The sequence below is a fragment of the Thamnophis sirtalis genome, unplaced genomic scaffold (genome assembly GCF_051295495.1).
Source record: "Thamnophis sirtalis isolate CommonGarterSnake01/CBP01778 unplaced genomic scaffold, rThaSir2_p1.2 scaffold_3, whole genome shotgun sequence".
Taxonomy (NCBI): domain Eukaryota; kingdom Metazoa; phylum Chordata; class Lepidosauria; order Squamata; family Natricidae; genus Thamnophis; species Thamnophis sirtalis.
The window spans coordinates 159,613,440-159,635,352 of NW_028261383.1; the positions used below are offsets into that span (position 1 = coordinate 159,613,440).

Genomic DNA, 21,913 nt, shown 5'->3' on the forward strand with positions numbered 1-21,913 from the left:
CCTGATATGGTTTGTTTTGTTTATGCAGGCAGTGAAAACAGGTGAGAGGGTGTTTCTTTTTATAATGATAGTATTCATTTATTATTTATCAATTGTCATTATCATTTGCAATGGTGGCATGTTGGTCAGGGTGCTGGACAATGGAGAATCCTTAAAGGCATTTCCAGTCACCAGTGATACTGAACACGACTGTGGTCTTGCAACCACACTGTTCAGCATGATATTGTTTGCCCTGTTGAAAGATGCCTCCTGGGACAGTGATGCTGGAATCAGCCTCAAGTACAGAGTAGATGGGAGGCTCTTCAACCTGATGAAACTTCAACCTATCTCCAAAGTGAAGGAAACTGTTCGGAGAGATTTCCTTTTTGCTGATCACTGTGATACTTAGAACCAGTGGTGCCAATCAATATTGATAAATTCTCTATGACTTGTGGCAACTTTGAACTTACTATCAACATCAAAAAGACTAGAATCAGGCACCATCTTGCTTCTCATGCGCCATACACGGAACCCAAATCATAGAAAAAGGGCCGAAACTACAGGCAGTGGACCAGTTTAATTACGTATCCTCTCCTAAGCAATGACTGTTGATGGAAAAGTTAACCTGCAGGAATAGCAGAGACAAATTCTACTTTTAATAGATTGCGCTCCACTGTGTGGGAAGGTCAAGGAATCCGCTGTGGTACTTACTATCCTTAGTATGCCAATGCAACGTGGATTCTGTACCAAAGACATGCAAGAAAGCTCAAACACTTCAACACTACTTAATTTTGCAGGATAACAGGGCAGCAGATGGCAAGATCAAATACCAGATACTAAATTTTTATCTAGAGCATGTCTACCATCAGTCCACACCCGGTTGAAGAGCACAGATCCATTGGGCAGATCATGTCACTCATATGCCAGACAAGCACATATCCAAGCAGCTTCTTTTTGGGGAACACACTGCTGGAAGAAGTGAGTGTGGAAGACAGAAGAAACACTTCATTACATACATTAAAGGCTTCCCTGAGATTGCTCAATATAGACCCAACCACTTGGGAAAAGATGGCGCAAAAGTGCCCTACTGGCATGGCCTCATCTATAAGAGCTATCAAGCATATGAAGCAAGGCACACAGCTGAAGCACAGCATAAGTACAAGCCACGTTAAGACCAGAGCTACTACTGCAACAACTGCAGTGCCTTCACACATGTCTGTCCAATATGTGTGAGAACATTCTGTGCTGAAATTGGCCGATCAGTCATCTTTGGACATACCACCTCTAATTTTAACATGATTAAAAAAGATAAAAACACACAGTGTCAAGAGAGTGTTTATCAGTGATGATGAACGAACAAACACAAGATTTTTTTATGCTTTCCTCTAAGATAACAACAGAATCCTCACTGTAAAAATGGTCTGAATTAGAACTTTTTATCCATGAAATGATAGTGATAATTTTTCTACAACGCAAAAGATTGGCAGCTTCACTTTAGGCCACTTATTTTTCTTTGCTTATAGACCTGGATCTTTGGTGCTGGTTCTGTAGGCCTAATTTCCCCAGGCTTCGTATAATTTAGCAGTTTGATTTAATAACATAGAGTGGTAAAGAAGATTTGTGAATTATTTATCTATAATCCTAAACTACTGCAACTTACTCTGTGGTCTAAACTTTATCTAAATCTTATTTATAGATACAGAGATTTTGGTTAAATATGTAAATAACATCTCCCCCCCTTTGAAAAACACCAACAACCCCTGTTACAATGTCATGTCTTTAATGAACACATTCAATCAACATTCACTGTTGAGGGAAATAAAAGTAAATATGGCCTACAGATCTATTGCTGTTATTCTGAGTTTCTTTTATGATGTTAGAGTGTAATTATTGTGTGTCTTGCTGTTGGGGTGACTTTCGTTGGATAACCATTCCAAGAGTAACAATGGTATTGCATGTTCCCCATTTGTATACCATCTGCTTGGCCATGGACTGATAGAAATAAAAGTGTTTGGTAATGGTTTTGTAGCCATTTCCAACCTCCAAGGCATGATAAACCTTTCAATGAAATCTGTAGTATATCTTTTGATCAGAGGATGAGTCACTTATCTAAGTGGTAAAGAGCAGACTTTGGTGATATGAAACATTCAGTGTGAGCAATATATATCTGTATGTTTGCATATACAGTATTTATTTAGGATGCTTTCAAGTCAGTATTGACTCCTGGCAACTGTCTGGACAAGTCCTTGCAGTTCTCGCTTATGCCTTAGATACTATACCAACTTGGCTCTCTTCAATGGTGTAATCCTCACATAATTAATTTTTCATAGTTTGGAAAATCTGCCAGTTGACTCCTTGGAAGAGATTTCACATACTTTTTCCAATGACAGTGGAAAGGTAGTGAAATGATTTAATATGTTCAATGAATGCATGATACAATATATTGGTTATTGTTTCAATAAGACCTAGATGAAGTTCTTGTGATAGTAGGCCAAGATATCACTTATATTACAGGACTGCAGATACTTCTAAAGAGTTTGTAAATTTCTCTTATACTTTAACTGTGGACCCAAGTTCCTTCCATTGGAGTCTAACGGAGCTGTTACCATTTAACACCTCTAGCATTCATATAAGTAAATGTGTAGACAACGCATAGACAATTTGATAAATACTGAAACTTATTTGTGGACATATCTATCTTAGTTTCATCAATCTTAGTTTTCTGTGACAGGCTGTTGAATGACATAAGAATCTTGGAAATAGTTGATTAGCTGCCTTTGTTGAGTTATAGTTAATGTTTGTGTATGCCATATTTATGCTTTGCTTTGAATGGGTTGGAGGAGGTCAGCATAACTGAGCATGCTATATTACAGACTATATAATTTAGATAACATCTGAAAGTGTTATAAAGATGCTACAAAAGGTGAGAATTGATATTTCCTTTGTTTAATAGAGTTTCCAAGCTTAGTTTGTTTCTATGAATTTAATGCTACTTATGAAAAAAACCATGAACAATCCATCATGACAGTAAACTTTAATTAATTTCCTGAACTAATTTGAGGTGCTAAAGCACCTGGAAGTCAGAAGACCTCCTGTTGTTTTTCTCCAAAATATCTAACAACTGCTCTGAGAATAGAGTGTGAAATGACTGTCTATCCACAGTAAAGTTGTTAAATATCTTCTGCTCTATCTTTAGCCAATAGATACAAGATATTTCAACAGGATCTGGATCTGGAGTGTGTTACTATATTTCCAGGGCCTCATGGAACCCACAACCCCTATTATATTGTGATAGCAGGAGGGAAATTATTAAATGAATGAAGAGTAACCAAATGATATTGAGTTATTTTAATTAAATGAAATCCAGCTGTAATCCTTGTTTGTTTTGTCTCCAGCCACTTTAGGGAATGTGACCCCCAGTAATGCATCTCAAAGCCCAAGTGTAGCCTTGAGTCAGAAAAAGATTGTGCACCCCAGATCTACTTAAAAGGAAATTCTGCTGAAGAGCAATGGCGCATTGCTAATGATCTCACACAGACTAGAATAAATGGACCCCTGTGCCTTTCATTCGTTATATTTTTCCAGATTCAATTATTTTTACCGGGTAGAATTCCAGCAGTTTTTCTGGTTTACAATGAATACCAGAAATCTTTAAGTGCTCACATATTAGAGTAACTTGGGACAAAGAGAAGGAAAAGAAGAGAATGGATTCTTCCAAGAAGTAATGCATTTAAGCCTGGGGTTCTTAAATGACAGTAAGGTTTTCCCCAAGGAAGAGGAATAGCTGCCCTGTATGCCTTTATTTTTACTTTAAAATGTATATCCCATCAATACTGCTGCAAACTCTGACCATCATTGCTACTGACAAATACAGGATTAAAATAGCCAAAGGCAACGTAGTAAAAGGCAAAACACAATCCAAGTGTCAATTTTAGTGTTTAAAGAATCTCTCGGAATCGAGAGTCCCAGGACATAGCTTCTTCTAGCTGACTAGCATAGCAGTCAGTTAGAAAGTTGCTTTCTTAAGGAAATGGAGTTTTCTGGATGCTCAAGGCTCAATAAAATTTAATCACTAAAATCGGTCTCATTGCTTCTGACTTTTTTCACAACACAGCAGAGTCTCCTCCAACCTGAGTGCCCTCCAGATGTTTGAACTGTCTCACAGAATTCTCAATATTGTCCTCCTGGGCCCTAGTTTTGCCAGCCAAAGTCAACATATCTGTAGGGGACACACCGGCAAAGTAAGGTTGGCTTACTTTGAAATACAATAAGAGCATAGCTTCATCCTTTTCTTGATTTTTGCAGAACTTAGAGGAACACAAAAGCAACGGCAATTTACTCTGCTCTTGCTAAAATTTGGAGGAAGCTATGCGGAGTATCTCTCAGGTTAGCTGAATAATATTCAGCATTGATTCAGAATTTGTATGTTCAAGTGGAGGAGAGTAGCAAAGGAGGCACTTGGATGAATTCTTCCTAGACTGCCTTTAAATAATAACGATTTGTCTTTATCTTACTGGATCCCTAATCATAACCCTCTCACTCTCAATAAGACTATTAGACAGAAAGAAGGTGTCTATCTCCATCATGGTTGCTGCAGTTAATCTAAGATGTTTTCTCCCACTCAGTTTTTAAGTAATTTTTAAGTAATCTCTCTCTGTAGACACTTTTCTGTCATTTAATTGGGCTGAAAAGTAGCTAGGTCCCATGTCAGTGTTTTAAACCAAGCTATACGATCATAGCATTACCATAACCAGTATATAGAAAAGCAGACTTAACTAATTAGATGGAGAAAAATGTAAAGTGGTACACTATTGTCTCAAAAAGCTAACTTCTTGGTTCGCTTTTTAAGTATTTCCTTACCACTATTGAAGTGATTATATTCAATAAAGTCAATTCAGAATGCTAAGATTTTAATGCAGTTATGATTGGGCAGAAATGTGCATGCCACTGCCTTACAGGAGTAATGGTAGCAACGAGAGGAGTTGATTATCTTTCTAAGTGGAGTCAAGTGCCGACGCAAATTATTTCAGACCAAAAGAAGTTCTCTTGTACGTGCTTGAAAATATTAAAAAGAAATAACCTGAAAAAGTACAGATAAAATAATTCAGTATACCAAATGTAGCAGAGACGGGTTGAGTGGTGTGGATTATACTAGTTCTATGGGTATTTAGTTTGCTGATGGAAGCGCTAATTAGGATCATAAATGGCCACTTTGCAGTGAAGTCTGATGTAATGTAGAATGTTTATAGAAAAAATAACGAAGACAGAATTGGTGGTCGGCAATGAAAAAAAGATGGGTGTGTCAACTATCAGAGGCATCTTTGACTCATTATTACTCATTATTTGTTATTACTACTATCCAACTTACAGTGATTTTGAAGAAAAAATCCTGTCAAAACCAGAAATAGATACTAACGAAACCCCAGATTTGTTCTATATGAATGAAGCTTTATTTGAAACCAGAAATTGAAATCCACTCATTGACAAACATTGCAAGAATGTTTAGCAGAGATACAGCAATGGAATTGGCACTGAGAAATGTGTAAAGAACATTAGAGAAATGTGGTACAATAGCAATAAACGGGGGTAAAAATGATGAATAGTAATGGAATTAAAATAACTAATGGCCAAACCATCAGGATGGAACTTAGAGGTATCTGAGCATTTTACAGTTGGATAATATCAAGCATGGGCAAGTTAAAAATGAGAATACACCCAAAGTGTGAAAAAAAATTGCTAAATTGATCAGTGGAAACACTACCAAAATCATCAATACCTGGATTACATCTGTTATACAATACCCTCCGCTGGAATTATTAATTGTACACAAGCTGAACTGAATAGTTCGGACTAGAAAACAAGAAAGCTCATGACTATTCCTGACGCATGACATCCCCCATAGTGATATTGATAGAGTATTCCTACCCCACAGAAATTGAGGCAGTGGTTTACTTCAAGTCAGACCAGCTGTTGAAGAAGGAAATCATGTGTTGGCTGATTAAATAAAAAACAACAACAGCAAGTCCTGCTGCAAATTAAAAATGCATTTACTAACTGAAAACGGGAAACAAACGGTGAATGTGGCAATGGTTTACAACTGGAACATTAAAAAAGAAAAAAAGCCTGGCAGCTTGATTTTGGCTGCTCAAGAGCAAGCTATTTGAACGAATGCAACCAAGGCCAGAATAGAAAAACCATCAAATGACTCAAAACATTGTGCAAAGAAGCACAACCCCCCCCCCCCCAGTAGCTCATATAGACATCTCATGCAAGGCGACAACACAGGCAGATGCTAAACAATGATATAAAATAGTCTACTCACTGGAACATCTATAAAAATTACCAGGTGCCATGGGTGGCAAAGTAAGAGTGGAAAAAGTTGTAAAAGATGTGCAGGTTTAAAATATTGAGAGATTTCTAAATACAAATTGATAAACGTCTTGGAACACAACACACCAGATTTAACTGTGGTTGAAAAGAATAAAGTGTGGATAATTGATGCGGCAACACCAGGGGATTGTAGAATAGAAGAATGTCAGGATTCAAGCCCACACGAAGATGTCAGGGTAGTAAGAATTCAACTTTTGTACCTCACGTTTATCAACAAAGTAGTTAAAAAAATACCCTTTGAATAAAATAGGTCTATTATTTTGACCTGTATGAAAATCTCAGAGCAACAGCAGGACAGTATTCCTTTTCCTTTCCCATTTCCCAGGCTGTATGTAGGCCACTGTAACTAAAGGAATTCAGGTTAAAGCATCTGCAACTGAATCAAAGCATCTTTGCCTCTTTGTTCTATTTTACCTCCACCCACAAGTGTACAGAAGCCGAGACTGCCGTTCTTGCAAGCATCCTGTACACCCACTTACAGAAATGAAGCTTTTCCATACCTTCCCTTAAGCTCGGAGTGTACCTAGCAGCTTTAAATGAAAGAAGCAATCCTGTTTACTTCCAATGGGTCTTGCGTGGCAGGCCCATGGAACAACTTTTTTTCTCATTTTTGTTTGTTTTTTGTTTTATAAAGAAACTTAGGAACCTAGATGTGAATTTAAAAATAAAAGATGCCTTGTCGCTCATAGTGATAAGAGACCGTTGCCATGGCAGCATGATTCAGATTGGCTGACCCAGAGGCCAATGAATAAATAGGAAGCAAAAGCATCATCATTTAACCTTGCAGGAGGTACCAATTCAGAAAGATGTGATGTTGACCTCAAATCCTTGTGTAGAGCTATAGAACCGAATACTTAAGCGACAGAAGAGAGCTGCTCTGGACTATAGCGATCTCTTCCCACCACCGATGATTTTGCGTTAGAAAGAAAGAAAACAAAAACTATGTTTTTGCCAACTCTTTCAACTGAACAGGCCCATATGAAGACAGCTTTTAGTCAGTGTCAATTTTTAATTGCCAGTCTTTTATTTGTCTGGAAACACTCCTCCCCCCCCCCCGGATAGGAAGCGTTTTCCTATCCAATTTCTTTTTATTTACTTCTGTGTTAATGTGGGATGGGAGGAAGAACGTAGTGACCTTTACCCAGGCTGGCTGATCCAGCAACTCACCTTATAAAATGTGCTAGGCTTCTTTCTAAAAGGTTACTGTCAAAATACCAGGTAGGAAGAACATTAGCATATTTTAGATTGTCCAAAGTTTTGGGAAGAATATTTTCTTGGAGAACGTTTGCAGTTTTTTTTTAATTGTTATCTGGGCTGGGACAGTAATATTATCTGGCTAGCTAGGCCAATCTGTTTCTCAGGCGAAACTTCCAGTCATGTCTTGAATTTAAAATAAATAAATAAATACTAACCTAATATTTTTGCATCATTTCATTCCTGCCTCCTGGAAATGTATTTTATTTATCCATTATATTTATTTATTAGACTTATATGCTGCCAATCTCGCCAAAGGTGCCTCACAATATTAAGTGTGGAGTGGCCTGTTTGTGAGTTGCGAGTTTGTGAGTTATAATATTGGGAATAGAAATAGATGCATAGGAGAACTGTGTTGTTTACTTAAAGTAGAGTGCAAAGTAGTTGACTTTATGGCATGTTTGTACATTTCCTGGAGGCACCTGGGTGGCAAAGCAGGATGATAAAGTATGAAAAGGATTTGAAACTCACAGATGTGACATTCCAAAACAAACTGTATACCATAGCTCCATAAATTATCAGTTAAAGAATTTGATATGTGCTTTACTTTGAAGACCCAAAATAAAGGAATTTAGGAGATTTTTTATTTGGTAGATTTTTACCGCCAAACGTAAAGAGCTTCCAGAAGTTGTGGCTGCTCCAACACGGGAGGTTTTAAAGAAGAGATTGGACAACTTTTTGTCTGAAATGGTATAGGGTTTCCTGCTTGAGCAAGGGGTTGGACCTCCGAGGTCTCTTCCAACTCTGTTATTTTGTTAATCTGCTATATGCACAAAGAGATACATTGCAGAGTTCAAGTGAAATTCCCACAAAACAGAACATTTCAGATCCAGAGTGCATTTTATTATTGTAATATGTCAACCTGAGAGCGTTTTGACCGCCCTATAAAAACGATTCCTTGATATTGGCTGGGTGTCGTTGCTGATATCAACCTGGTATTTTATGTATTTCATTTTTTGATTAACAGCAGGAATGGAAGGCTGCCATGAATGATAGCCAGCCCAAGACAGATTGATTTCATTAATTTAATTACGTATTTTGAAGATGGGTAAATGGCTCCTTTCTTTGCTTCAGGAAATGCTCAAGTAACATCCTGGGAATGTGTGTGTATGTGTGTGTTGGGGGGGAGGATGACAACAGTTATTAATTAAATTGAAACATCCCAATGCAATTCCATTCATGATGAAAACATGCCTTCTGCATACTTAAGCTTGGGGTTAGGGTTAGCATTGGGGCAGTGATGGCGAACCTTTTAGACACCGAGTGCCCAAACTGCACATGTGTGCACATGCCCAAACTGAAAGGTGCATGCAAATGCACCTTTCATGTGCTTGTGCATGTGTGGACAAGTGTACATGCATGTGCTGATGTGCGCACAAACATCTGCAGCAGAGACTAAAAGACCAGCTGGCTGGCACGATGTGGGGCATCCCAACACTGGCAGATTTTTTTGTCTTTTATGAGCTGCTGTTTCATCGTTTGCCGAGAAACAGAAGCTCACCAAAGAAATGCCACAGACCTGGGGTGACGACGCTCATGCCGTCTGCATGCCACAGGTTCACCATCACGGAGTTAGGGTAACAGAATCAATTTTGTCTCCCTGTGCTCAAGGTGTTAGGTTTTATTCTCTTTGCCTTACACCTACAAACTAGACAAAAAACCTAATATTTCTTTTCTGTGCTTCCCTTCCTGCTTTCTCTGCTTGTTACTGCTGTAGCTTCTCTTATGTTCTTTGTAATTTGTCTTATTTGCCTGGTGCTGCTGCCTTTTCTAATGCACGTCTCCCACTACCACCACACCTCCAATTTTCCTTTTGCCCAGCTCCTCTGAACCTCCAACGTTTTCCACAAACCTTAAAGGCCACAGTGCATCATAGTCAGCTGCCTTCTTGCTCCAATCCATGTTTGTCCTGAGGGAAGCGTGGCTGACTCATTCACATAGAAAGAGAAATCTTTTAACGAAAGAGGTTTTTTTTTTTTCTTTCTTCCCCATCCCCTCCTTTTAATAAAGCACTTGGGTGAAACAGTAGGTTTCTTTTTTTTAATTTGACACGTCAACCAGCATCTTGTGAATGAGGAACATCTATAACTGGCTTCTATAGCAATTTCCCACGGAAATAGGTCAGCTGGGGACGGTAGCAGTGGCAGAGGCAATGAAGTGCACACAGTGAGGATGGCGGAGTGTGGGGTGGCTGAAAGGGCAGAGATGAAGGGGGGGGGGAGTTGCACATGTCATGATCGTAAATGCAGGCAGACTGCCAGGACTCTGAATTTTGATCATGTGACCATTATGGCCATAACTTTTGAGGACCAGTTGCAACTACTATTCACCCAGCACTATCGTAACTTCGAAAGGTCGCTGAACAAATAGTCATTAGGTGAGGACTCAAGTGCATTTAGGGGGAAGAGAAGAGAACGAGCTTTTCAAGTTGGAATGCCTTCCTCAGAAGGAAGAAAGTGGGGAAGAGAATACACAAATAAACAGTTGCTTATCCATTTATAGTTGAAGCTGGGTGGCTGTTTTAGACTCTTGGCATGAAATCTTTTATTGATGTAGAGTGCATTGCAATCATCCAGTTGGGTGGTGTCCAGGGCAAGAGTCACTGTGACTAGGGCCCCTTGATCCAGGGATGGGTGCAACTGGAGCACAATATGAAATTATGCAAAGGGCCTCCTAGCCGCGACTGCTCTCTGCTCCTTGAGCGGGAGTTATGAATCCAGGAGCAGTCCCAGATTGCACACAGGGTCTGTTTGGGCCAATGCAACCCCTTGCAGCACCCGAGACTGTAGGAATGGTAGTTACTGCAGTATATCAGCAGTTCCCAGTGCTTTCTGGGTCTATCAGTCACCAGAAGAATTATGGATCTTTTGCATTAAAAAATGAACTTATGATTTATGGTTTTGTTGATTAGGCAGAATAGATAATAGAAGGAAGAGTCATGATGTAACCTTAGAGAAAGAGGTTAGAATATAAATATACTTATTACAGCCCCACTCCGAATGGTATGATTGTTGTGTTTTTAGCTTTGTATGGTCTCTATGTTCTGTAACTCGTTTGTTCCCCCCCCCCCTTGAATTGTGAGCCGCCCTGAGTCCCCTCAGGGAAAAGGGCGGCATACAAATAAAGTAAATTCAAATTCAAATTCAAACTGCTTTAAAGACGATTAGAAGCTACTGTTTTATATTTTTTGATATTTTCTTTTTCCACTTTATTTTTTCTTCTTTACTTTCCTCTTTTTGTACCTTTAGCCTTTTATTTCTTCCTTTATCTTTTTTTCTTTCTCATTGTACCTTAGTTTGTATTAGTTCTCTGTCCGTCTGTCTGTCTGTCTGTCTGTCTGTCTGTCTGTCTCTCCCCTCCCTCCCTCCACATATTCATTTCCTCACACATATCTGAGAGCTGAGAAACAAGTCTTAAATTGATGCTACGAAATCCGTTTACATCCCTGGTTAGATATTTTATTTTGAATTTTACTTTGAATTTTGGCTTAGATTGCTGAGACGCTGAAGAGTCTGTTTTGGTTTTCAACCCCTGTCCCTGATCATTCCAAAGATGAGGAAGAATAAACTTCAGCAGGTTTGCCATATCTTTGGAAGTATAGCCTGTGTTTGCTTTCTATTATTTTCTAGTCAGCTATTTCTCATACTAGAAGGGTCTATGTCACAATCATCTTTACCCTAATTTTTTATAGGTAGTAGGGACGTTGGTCAATCTATGTAAATGTTAGCATACAAATGATTCCCAGAAGCCAGTATCTGCAGACATTATATTTTCCTTCACCTGTGGCAAGATAAGATAAAGCAGGCCTAGTGGGTGTCAGATTTTGACACCTTTAGGGAATTCTTTTCCTAGTTGTCAGACTTTTACAAATGTAAATGAGATGTTTCTGAAATTGAAATCCTTAGTAGCTATTTGAATGGGAAGCAAACTGTGTATGCTAGATAAATTATTGTTTCTGTTCTGTTGATAGTTTGTGAAGTTCTTCCTTAATGTACGCAATTATTAGGCAACTGTATGTAACTGATGTAGCTTCTTCCACGGTGTTTGAAGTTTAATCTGTGTCAGGAAAAATGTACACAATAAAATGCATGAGTAGTAAGGAAGTTTTCTATCACAAATGCACCCCTTACCCTTTGCTGTGCTTTGTTTACTTTTCAAATAGTTGCAAGCAATCTTGAAATGGTATAGAATGAGAAATAAATAAAGCTGTTATATTGATATAATTAATTTTGGATGTGACATGCTCCTTCTTTAGAAAAGCATCTTATTTATTTCGTTTAGCATACGGCACGTGTTAGCCAAGAATCACCGAGGTGGCTGGTTGCTTCTTTGAAAATGATTTTTTTTTTTGGTGATGTTATCTTTACTTGCAGGATGCCTGAATGCTGGTAGGCAATCAGGGGATGCTCCTTTCTTGTCCCTCCGTGGTTTATTAACTCACAGGAATCGAGCCACTGAGCTGTTGACCTTAGCGGCGTGCAGACACAGCGTCTTACCACGTGAGCCATCACGGCCCCTAATAACATCTTAAAACAAACACTACAAAAAGAGAACTTATTGTATGTCTGTATCTCTTAGCGGGATGCGGTGGCTCAGTGGCTAAGACGCTGAGCTTGTCGATCAGAAGGTCGGCAGTTCAGTGGTTTGAATCCCTAGTGCTGCGTAATGGAGTGAGCTACCGTGACTTGTCCCAGCTTTTGCCAACCTAGCAGTTCGAAAGCATGTAAAAATGCAAGTAGAAAAATAGGGAAGGTAACAGCATTCTGTGCGCTTTCGGCATTTAGTCATGCCGGCCACATGACCACGGAGATATCTTTGGAGAGTGCTGGCTCTTCGGCTTTGAAACGAAGATGAGCACCACCCTCTAGAGTCGGGAATGACTAGCACATATGTGCAAGGGGAACCTTTACATTTTATCTCTTAGCATTCTATTCTATATACTGAGCATGAAATGCTAGATAGCCAGATGAGATCCAGTTTGTTCTAGTGGCTAAGATACCAGCCTGGAAAGTAGGAGACAGTGAGTTCTAGTCCCACCTTAGAGATGAAAGCCAGCTGGGTGACCTTGGCCCAATCACTCTCCCTTAGACCAACTCATTTGACAGGATTGTTGTTGTGGGGAAAAAAAGAGGAAGAAGATGTGTTGGATATGCTCGCAGCCCTGAGTTATTTGAAAAAATATCAAAGGTTGGAAATAAACAAAACAAACAATAAATGTCAATTCATTGTGTAATATGTGGCTAAGTGGAAATCTTCTGGTGTAGAAGCTTTATGGGAGCTGGCTGATTTTCCATTAGATGTGTCACTTGAGTGGGTATGTTCATGCTTACAAAATTAGCTGATTATCAATCTGTGTGAGTGGGAGTCTCTTGGCATTTGTGTAATCTCAGAATCTGATTTTTCTTTTAATGTTGAAGAGGAGAAATGGCTTGGATTCTCCTTTTCTTCTTCTTCTAGGTCAGGTCCTGCAAGAGTTGTGTTACAATTGGTGGCAGCAATTGCATTCCTTCAGGTGATGCTTAGGTGATTTCTGAAGCCATTTATCCTTTGGCCATTTTCTCCAAGCTAACTGGAAACTATGAGAAGTGTATCTTAATTACATCCAGAAGACATTGAGTTGGGAAAGACTGGGCTATATAAGCAGAAAGGTAAAAAAAAAATTAGTGAGTCTAGCCTGCCCTTCAAAACAAAAACAAAACAGATTTTAAGGAAATGTTTAAGATAAGATAGGATGGGCAGTTAGTCCTCAGTTAACCTAGCCAATTTTATCTGGCCTTGGAATCTAAGTTTAATTGGCCTAGGGTTGAAATTGTGTGAAAGATCAGGGGAATATTCAAGTCATAAATACATACTGAGAAAGGTAACATCAGTTTCACAATGTTTTCAATACCTGCATGAATGCTCTCATGGTCACCTAAGAATCAAACATGATATGAGAGACAAAAGACAAAGACTTTGAGTATGGAAGTTACATTTAAATATTTCAGCCGTCCCCAAACTGTGCTACTCTGGAAGTTTTAATCCCAAATATCCGGGAAGGAGTTAGATTAATGAGATCTGGATTTAGTTGCTTTACAGATCCAGACTTTCATATACCACAAAGACATATACTAAGATATTTTTCAGGTTGGTGAACCAAATGATCCACCCCTTTCATACTCTGCTTCATCAGCCATGAGGATTGTTGTGGTTTGTGGAGAACACAATAGTTACACATAACATTTTTTCATTTTGGTATTGCATTCTGTACTGGGTTGTTCAAACCTTATTTTCCGTCATCTGAAATTTCAAGTTGCCACATAAGAAGAAAAAATTCTTTTGAATCTCGTTTGAATCTGAGAGATAACTGTTGCATACAGAAAAGTGATTCTGTCTGGCAAGGCATTTATGGGTTTGCTGAACTGTGCTGTATCTTTTTGGGGGTGTCTGTGTGCTAGACGGGTGAAGGTAATGATTTTTTAGTCTTCCCTGCTGTCAATGAAGAGAGAACCTTAGTTGAACTCAACCTCAGTTTGCTTCTCTGCATAATGCATAGCCTAAAGACCTGTGTAGGATTTATGACATTTTTTAAAATTTTCTCTGTTCCAAAAATGATCTCCGCCAGATCATCTCTTTTGCTTATGTTGGTGTGTATGTGTATGTGTGTATGATGCATATGGTAGGGCAGTAATTACGATCATATGTGTGTGGTTGCATGTTGTGTATGCTTTATATAAAAAATAATAAACTTCCTGGTTTTGATTAGCCTCAGGTTGGAAATAATTGCCTTTTAAAAAGGAGAATTGTGAATGATTGTGAATAAACTGGGACTTTAATGGGATCATTTAATGGGATCTAAAGAATCCAAGCAAGTCCATCAAGCAAAATTAGTACATACTTGATTAAAGGTAAAGAGTACCCTCACATATATGTGCTAGTTGTTCCCAACTCTAGGGGTCAGTACTCATTTCTGTTTCAAAGCCGAAGAGTCAGCGCTGTCTGAAGATGTCTCCGTGGTAATGTGGCTGGCATGGCTAAAAACCAAAGGCATACAGAACGCTGTTACCTTCCCACCAAAGGTGGTTCCTATTTTTCTACTTGCATTTTTTACACTGCATGCTTTCAAACTGCTAGGTTGACAGAAGCTGGGACAAATAACGGGAGCTCACACCGTTATGCAGCGCTAGGGATTCGAACCACTGAACTGCTGACCTTTCTGATCAACAAGCTCAGCATGTTAGCCACTGAACCACCACGTCCTTATAACATACTTGATTAGTAGGTTCATTTTTATTTTGGAACAATTTATTAACTAATAATTCTATAGGAGTCAGATTTGGGTAAATTGCAGATATGTTAAGTGTACCAGGATAGTGTCAGCAGTGTAAATTAACTTCATTCTTTGAGTAACAGGTGCTTTTTTTTGTAGTGTTTCTTGGATGCTATTGAATAATGAGAACTTGAGAAGTTTCTTCTTTTTAAAATAAAACGGACTGATAGAAATTTTTGTTGCATACCAGATGGTGTACTAGATGCCAGATTTCATGCATCGGAATGATAGATTAGTAAGAAGGATAAAAGAAAAATAGATTTTTTATCTATATACCCACTTGTTTACTTCACAGTTTAGCAGTTGCCGCTTGAGACCAATATTGTTTTATTCAACTTAAAATGTCTTTCTGATGCAGTACAGCTTTTTTTTTTAGACTGTTAAAATCAAGCAAATCTGTTGTCTCTTAAAGTGCAATGCTTGGATTTGAGGATTGCCTGGAACTTCAGCAGTAATCTCGATCTGCTGAAGATCGTTGTGCAAGTCAGTCACACGTGACCTTTTGAATCAATGCTTTATGTTAATGTTCATCTCCTAAGCTCCAATTTATTTCTCTTTCCTAGGCTACTTGCAGTGGAGCTGAGGTCATTTTAGATTTTCTACAATATGATTGATTTTGTGGTTCTTTTTGGTTTCTAAGGCAGCAGTTCAGGGGCTGTGATTATGCACACCTGTGCAAATGTGTGCATATATGTGTTGTTTCCTTTTCTATGTAGTCCTCTTTATCCAACACATTGTTTACATATTAACTCCATGGATCTTCATTAGATTTTCCCTCAGGGTACCCCTGCTCAAGATTACTGGATCTCTGGGAATAAGAAGGAAGTGGTAGGCCTTCCTTCCAGAGATACTTGATCTTCATTAAGTTTCAAGGAGAGAAGCTTATCTCCTTCCATGCTGGTCAGGGGAGGACTCCTAGGTTCAAGTTCCAGCTCCTCAGGATTATGCTTCTTCTATCTTTTGCTTTATCCCTACTTGTGGGCCTCATTTCAGGCCTATATATTCTGTGGCTCCCAAAGGAGTATCCCTGGAGGAAAGGGTTCTTCAAAAGAAGAATGACTAAAAACACCCCCCCCCTAGAAATACAATACAATACAATAGCAGAGTTGGAAGGGACCTTGGAGGTCTTCTAGTCCAACCCCCTGCCTAGGCAGGAAACCCTATACCATTTTAGATAAATGGCTATCCAACATCTTCTTAAAGACTTCCAGTGTTGGGGCATTCACAACTTCTGGAGGCAAGCTGTTCCACTGATTAATTGTTCTAACTGTCAGGAAATTTCTCCTCAGTTCTAAGTTGCTTCTCTCCTTGATTAGTTTCCACCCATTGCTTCTTGTTCTACCCTCAGGTGCCTTGGAGAATAGTTTGACTCCTTCTTCTTTGTGGCAACCCCTGAGATATTGGAAAACTGCTATCATGTCTCCCTTAGTCCTTCTTTTTATTAAACTAGACATATCCAGTTCCTGAAACCGTTCTTCATATGTTTTAGCCTCCAGTCCCCTAATCGTCTTTGTTGCTTTTCTCTGCACTCTTTCTAGAGTATCCACATCTTTTTTACATTGTGGTGACCAAAACTGAATGCAGGATTCCAAGTGTGGCCTTTCAAGGTATTATAAAGTGGTATTAAAACTTCACGTGATCTTGATTCTATCCCTCTGTTTATGCAGCCTAGAAGTGTGTTGGCTTTTTTGGCAGCTGCTGCACACTGCTGGCTCATATTTAAATGGTTGTCCACTCATTCTCATTCGCTGTTTTCACATTGGCTAAAATGATACCTAGAACATGTTAGTTGTTCTAGATTTTGGTGGTACAACCAAAGTATCTTGCTTCTTGGCTTTCTATTCCCTTTCTCTTCCAAATGGTCTATAGGGCAGCTCTCCTGACACTCTTTATTTTCCCAGCCTCTTCACTTTCCACTTTCAGCTATTTCCATTTGTTTGGTTCTGACATGGACAAACTAAATAACTTGTTATTCATATACATATTTTTTTCACATCCCTAGTAGCAATCATAATGTTACTCTTTGTGCTGGGCCTTTAAGTAAGTGACTATAAGCTACTGCATATGTAAAGGGTTTGAAAGTCACCAATTCACACATGACGTGTATTAATGTTTACTTTTAAATGCCTAATGTTGGCAGTTACCCTACAATATGTAGAAATGACTTGGTGAGTAAAATTATAAAAAGCATGGATCCCTCTCCCAATTTGTCACGAAAGCTTACTTTCACCAACCATTCTTCTCTCTCCTCCCCACTTGAGTAACAATTGTCTGAAAATCACCCTTCTGGCTTCCACATGGGTAATTACCAAGGCGCTGGCTGTAAAATCAGCAATAATGTATGTTTGGTGCTCTACAGCACTACAAATTAAAGATAAATTACTTTGAATTAGTCTGCCTGTATTAGTAAACCCGACCTACGGCCAACATTCAATAAATCTTTGTAGACTTTGACTGCTTTTCTGTTGAGACTTGGCAGTTGCTTAATAAAATGAGTTGATGAACACTCTCTGGGGATTTTGCTCTCTGTTTCCAAATTCCAAATCCAAATACCAACAGTCCTCAAAATACGCACCCTACAGATTTAGCAAGGCATAGGCAAGGCACAACGCTTAAACCAGCCTATTTAGCTGAATTTCTGTCAGACTAGCCACATTCCTAATCTTGCACTAAATTAGCAATGATATTTTCTTTTCTATTTATGCATTTTGTTAGAAATAGCTTGTTAACAAAGGGAGTTTCAGCAGCACTAATAAAACATGGCAAAAAAGTGGGAAGCACATCTAGGTATGTTTGCTTCCCTTTCAGCTGGTTAAATGCAAAAGCCACCTGAATTCAGGTCCCCATGATGTCTGTTTGAGAAGATGCTGCTACCGTGTTTCCCCGAAAATAAGACAGGGTCTTATTTTTTTGAACTCCCCCTCAAAATAAGCCCTTAGCCTTATTTTTGGGGAGGTCATTATTTTTGAAGTGGTCACCTCATGGCTGCTGTTGTGTTGCAATATCTTCGGGAGAAGGCTTATTTTGGTGCATGCACTCAAAAGCCCGATTGGGCTTATTATCGGGGAAGTCTTATTTTCAGGGAAACGGTACCGTATTTTTCAGAGTATAAGATGCACCTTTTTCCCTCAAAAAGCTGAAAATCTGGGTGTGTCTTATACATCAAATACAGCATTTTTTTTTGCCTCCCGAAGCCCCGCGCGGTCACCAAAATGGCTGTGCATAGCCTTAGGAAGGCTTTCAGAGAGCTTCTGGGGGCTGGGGAGAGCAGAAATAAGCAAAAAATGGGCCGTTTTGTGCCCCCCCAGCAGCACTCTATAAGCCTCCATAAAGCTATGCATGCAGTTTTTTTTTTTTTTTTTCAATAAATGGGCCCATTTTTTGCTCTTTTTTTCATGAAAAATGGGCTGTTTTGGGGAGGTTTGCATAGTGTAAAAACTTTTTTTTCTTTTGGAAAGCTCTTTAACGGATTGATGAGAATTACATTGATCAAGTGCTGTGCCAGCAGGAACAAAGTTAGGTGCTGTAGATTGTCAGCGATTTCCTTCTCCAGCACATGGATATACCTGGAAACATCTACCTACCTACCCTCTCTCCCTACTTACCTACTGTATTTCTCTCTCACACTCTTTCTATTTCTCTCTCTCTATCCCTCTCCCTCCCTCCCTCCCTCCCTACCTACACTTTCTCTCTCTTTCCCTACCTACTTACTGTATTTCTCCCCCCCTCTATCCTTCTACCTACCTACCTACTTTCTCTCCCCCTATCTATCTACTGTATTTTTCTCTCTTTCTATTTCTCTCTATCCCTCTACCTACCTACCTACACATTCTCCCTTCCTACCTACCTACTGTATTTCTCTATCTCTATTTTTCTCTCTCTCTCCCTTTATCTACCTACCTACCTATTCTCTCTCTCCCTACCTACCTACTGTATTTCTCTCTCCCTCTCCATTCCTCTATCTACCTACCTACTTTTTTTAAAAAAATTGCCTCTTCAAAACCTTGGTTCATCTTATACTCTGGCGCGTCTTATACTCCAAAAAATACGGTAGTTCTGAAAGATGACTCACTGAATTACTTGCAGCCTGCAGCAACTTGTTGTTGTTGTTGTTGTTGTTGTTGAATGGAAGGGTTTCTGTAATTTAAATGCAGTGGTAAATTCCTCCAGGTAGAATAGCAGTTCTGGGAGATCTGGATTCAATCTTTATATAGTATAGGTATCAACTCACTTTGTGGCTGCTTTCCTGAAATCATATACTTAATCATGTGGAACTCTCTCATTTATTTCATTTTGTTTTTCTTAACCAAAATACTAATTGCTGTAATGTGCAGCTCCCCCCTCCCCCCTTTGGTTAAGCTTGCGGAAACTTCTTTTGTCCTTTTAATTCTCTTTTACCTTTAGGGAAGGTTCATTGTAATTCTAAGAGAGATATTGAAAAAAATATCTATCAATTAGCTATATGGTATTATGGATGGAAAGCCGGTGCATTGTCCTGTATGCATTGCATTGCATTGTCACCTGAAGTAGTTTTGAGGTAGAGAAGCATAGAAATACCAGTAATAAATATTTCAAGTGTACTAGCATAGTATATGCTGTATATACTCTTTTACATCCTGAGTGTATCAGTGGGATATCTTTTACTGGCTAATCTAGCTACTGAGAAGGGACTGATTAGGTCTACATTGGGTAGGAAAGGAGAATGTAAGTCAGCCATATTCTTGATAAAAAAAATACTATATATTAAAGGAGGGCCAATTTGATGTCATGAGTAAGGTGCTGGCCTAGGAACCAGTACTCTGAATTCTAAATCTCCCTTGGTATGAAAGCTGGCAGGGTGACTTTGGGCCAGTCCCTCTCTCTTAGCTCAACCCACCTCATAGAGCTACAGTTGTGGGGAGAATAAAAAAAAATCCAGTAATAATATATTCCCTCTCAAAAAGAACAGTTATTTGGGAACTGCTTTGTCAAAAACTGAGTAGAGAAGGAACACCGAATGTTCTTTCCCACTGCAAAAGGGATGATGTGATCTAGAATCTGTAGTATATCTCCAATAATAGAAAGAATGATCTGTGGATATTTAGGGGATTTAAGAAGCAAAAAAGCCTGTTTTAGGGAAGCCTCAGTTAAGCCTCAATTAAACAAGAGGCAAAAATTGAGAGAGGAAATATTATAAATAATAGAGCTATATTAAAAGCAAACAAGTTCCAACTCTTTTCCTCCCACTTGCAGGTATCCATCACTAACACTATACTGTGCTGAAGATGTCTAACAGCAACACCACACAGGAGACACTGGAGATAATGAAAGAATCGGAAAAGAGATTGGTTGAGGAATCTTTGAACAAAACCAAATTTGTATCCAGGTCACCAAGCAAAGAGGAGCCTGAGAAGGACGGGGAAGAGAGTGGTGTACGGCAAGAATCTCAGGTAATTGGACATATCTATGTCTCATAGATAGCCAAACCAGCAGGCTCATGAAAGCCTTCAATTGACTGACTACGGTCCTTGGACTTAATTTTATTGTATCTTGGGTCAGTTATCTTCAATGATGTTGCTAAATTTACTCCCATTAGAAACTCCATGGAATCTATCTCATGAAATCAGCCCAGTATTTAACCATAATCCTATTGTTTATAGAGTTATGCACCCATTGCTGGAGTGTAGTGCAGATAAAATAATGTTAGAGAAATTGCTACCATTTTACTTTATGTTTGGTGGGGTTGTTTTTTAATATGAAATATCTTTCAATTCAGTGTTTTCCTCTCGTTCCTAAGAAAAATCCCCTGTAGGGTTTTTTGTTTTTTTTTAACATTGATTCTTGTCTATAGGATTTGGAAGAAAGTCTCTGTGGGACTAGTAAGACCTATTCCAGTGTTTGCCACCTTAATATATGCAATGGGCGATTTCTGAATTCTTTCAAGAAAACAATTAAAAAAAAACTCTCCTAAGGTCAGAATCATGGTGCAATGGTATAGAGCAGAGTCAGCAACCGCAGCGCTGGAACCGCATGTGGCTCTTTCATCCCTCTGCTGTGGCTCCCTGTTGCCAGTTGGTAAAAGGAAAAAGGACACCGTGCTAGGAGGAGACTCTTTGGTGGGGGAACCAGACTTCCGGTTGGGTCCAGAATTGAATAGGAGGTTTCCAGTTAGGACCTTTGTGGCTCTTTGAGTGTTTAAAGTGGCCGACCCCTGGTATAGTGCCAGCCCTGTTCAGTGTTATACACAAAATAATTTAATAGACGTGTCCAAGCACAAGGACATTGTAACTGGAAATTCAATAGCATTGAAAGGCAGTTGAAGGAGGGGAAAGGTGAAATTGGCCTTAATATATAAGTTGTCAGTTTGGCTGCTGCTACATGCATAGTCTTCATTTTAAGAGTGACAAGTGGAAGATTAGCAAAATCTGGACGGAAAAGTTGGGAATTAAAAGTCAATTTAAGGGAAGGAAGAAAGAAGGGCATTGGTACTGGAACAGAAGTTTGTTTTTAAGCCCTTGTAACTAAGTGATACAAATTTTGTTTTGGACACAACATATTTCTTTACTTGAACCACATTCTGTTTCTTCATTTGCCCTTTTGATGTTTAATTTGCCGTTGTCTGATCTTTTTTGGATTTTCCCTAAACATACAAATTAGTCAGTTTTTATTAGACTCTAGTAAGTGTGTCATGGAAATGACAGGCTGCGTAATTTTGTGATCAAAATCAACTAATGCCAAACCCTTTGGCTAGTACATTTATACCTCTTACAAGCATTCAGAAACAGGCCTAGGACTGACAATACTTTTCCTTTGCAAGAAAATATATAGTTCAGTAAAGAAACTACCATCATTTCTTGGTGTAATACATTTCTTTTAACAAGATGGAAACCCCATAGCCTTTTATTATTAGTTGGAGGAAGACAGAATGTGATAAATGTTCAGTGTTGTGCCTATGTTAATTCTGAAAAACAACTGCTGCCTCCTTCATATGATAAACTAATA

General features: G+C 38.9%; 1 protein-coding gene across 9 annotated transcripts in view; it reads left to right on the plus strand.

The window, feature by feature from the left end:
- The window catches only part of R3HDM2 (R3H domain containing 2), a 181,385-nt gene that overhangs the window by 75,251 nt on the left and 84,221 nt on the right, over nt 1-21,913 (plus strand). For all 9 annotated transcript variants that reach the window (XM_087710600.1, XM_087710602.1, XM_087710607.1 and 6 more), the window contains exon 2: nt 20,165-20,361. In XM_087710600.1, the coding sequence (XP_087566726.1) occupies nt 20,197-20,361 (165 nt within the window). In that variant the 5' untranslated portion in view covers nt 20,165-20,196. The remainder of the gene's footprint in view (nt 1-20,164; nt 20,362-21,913) is intronic.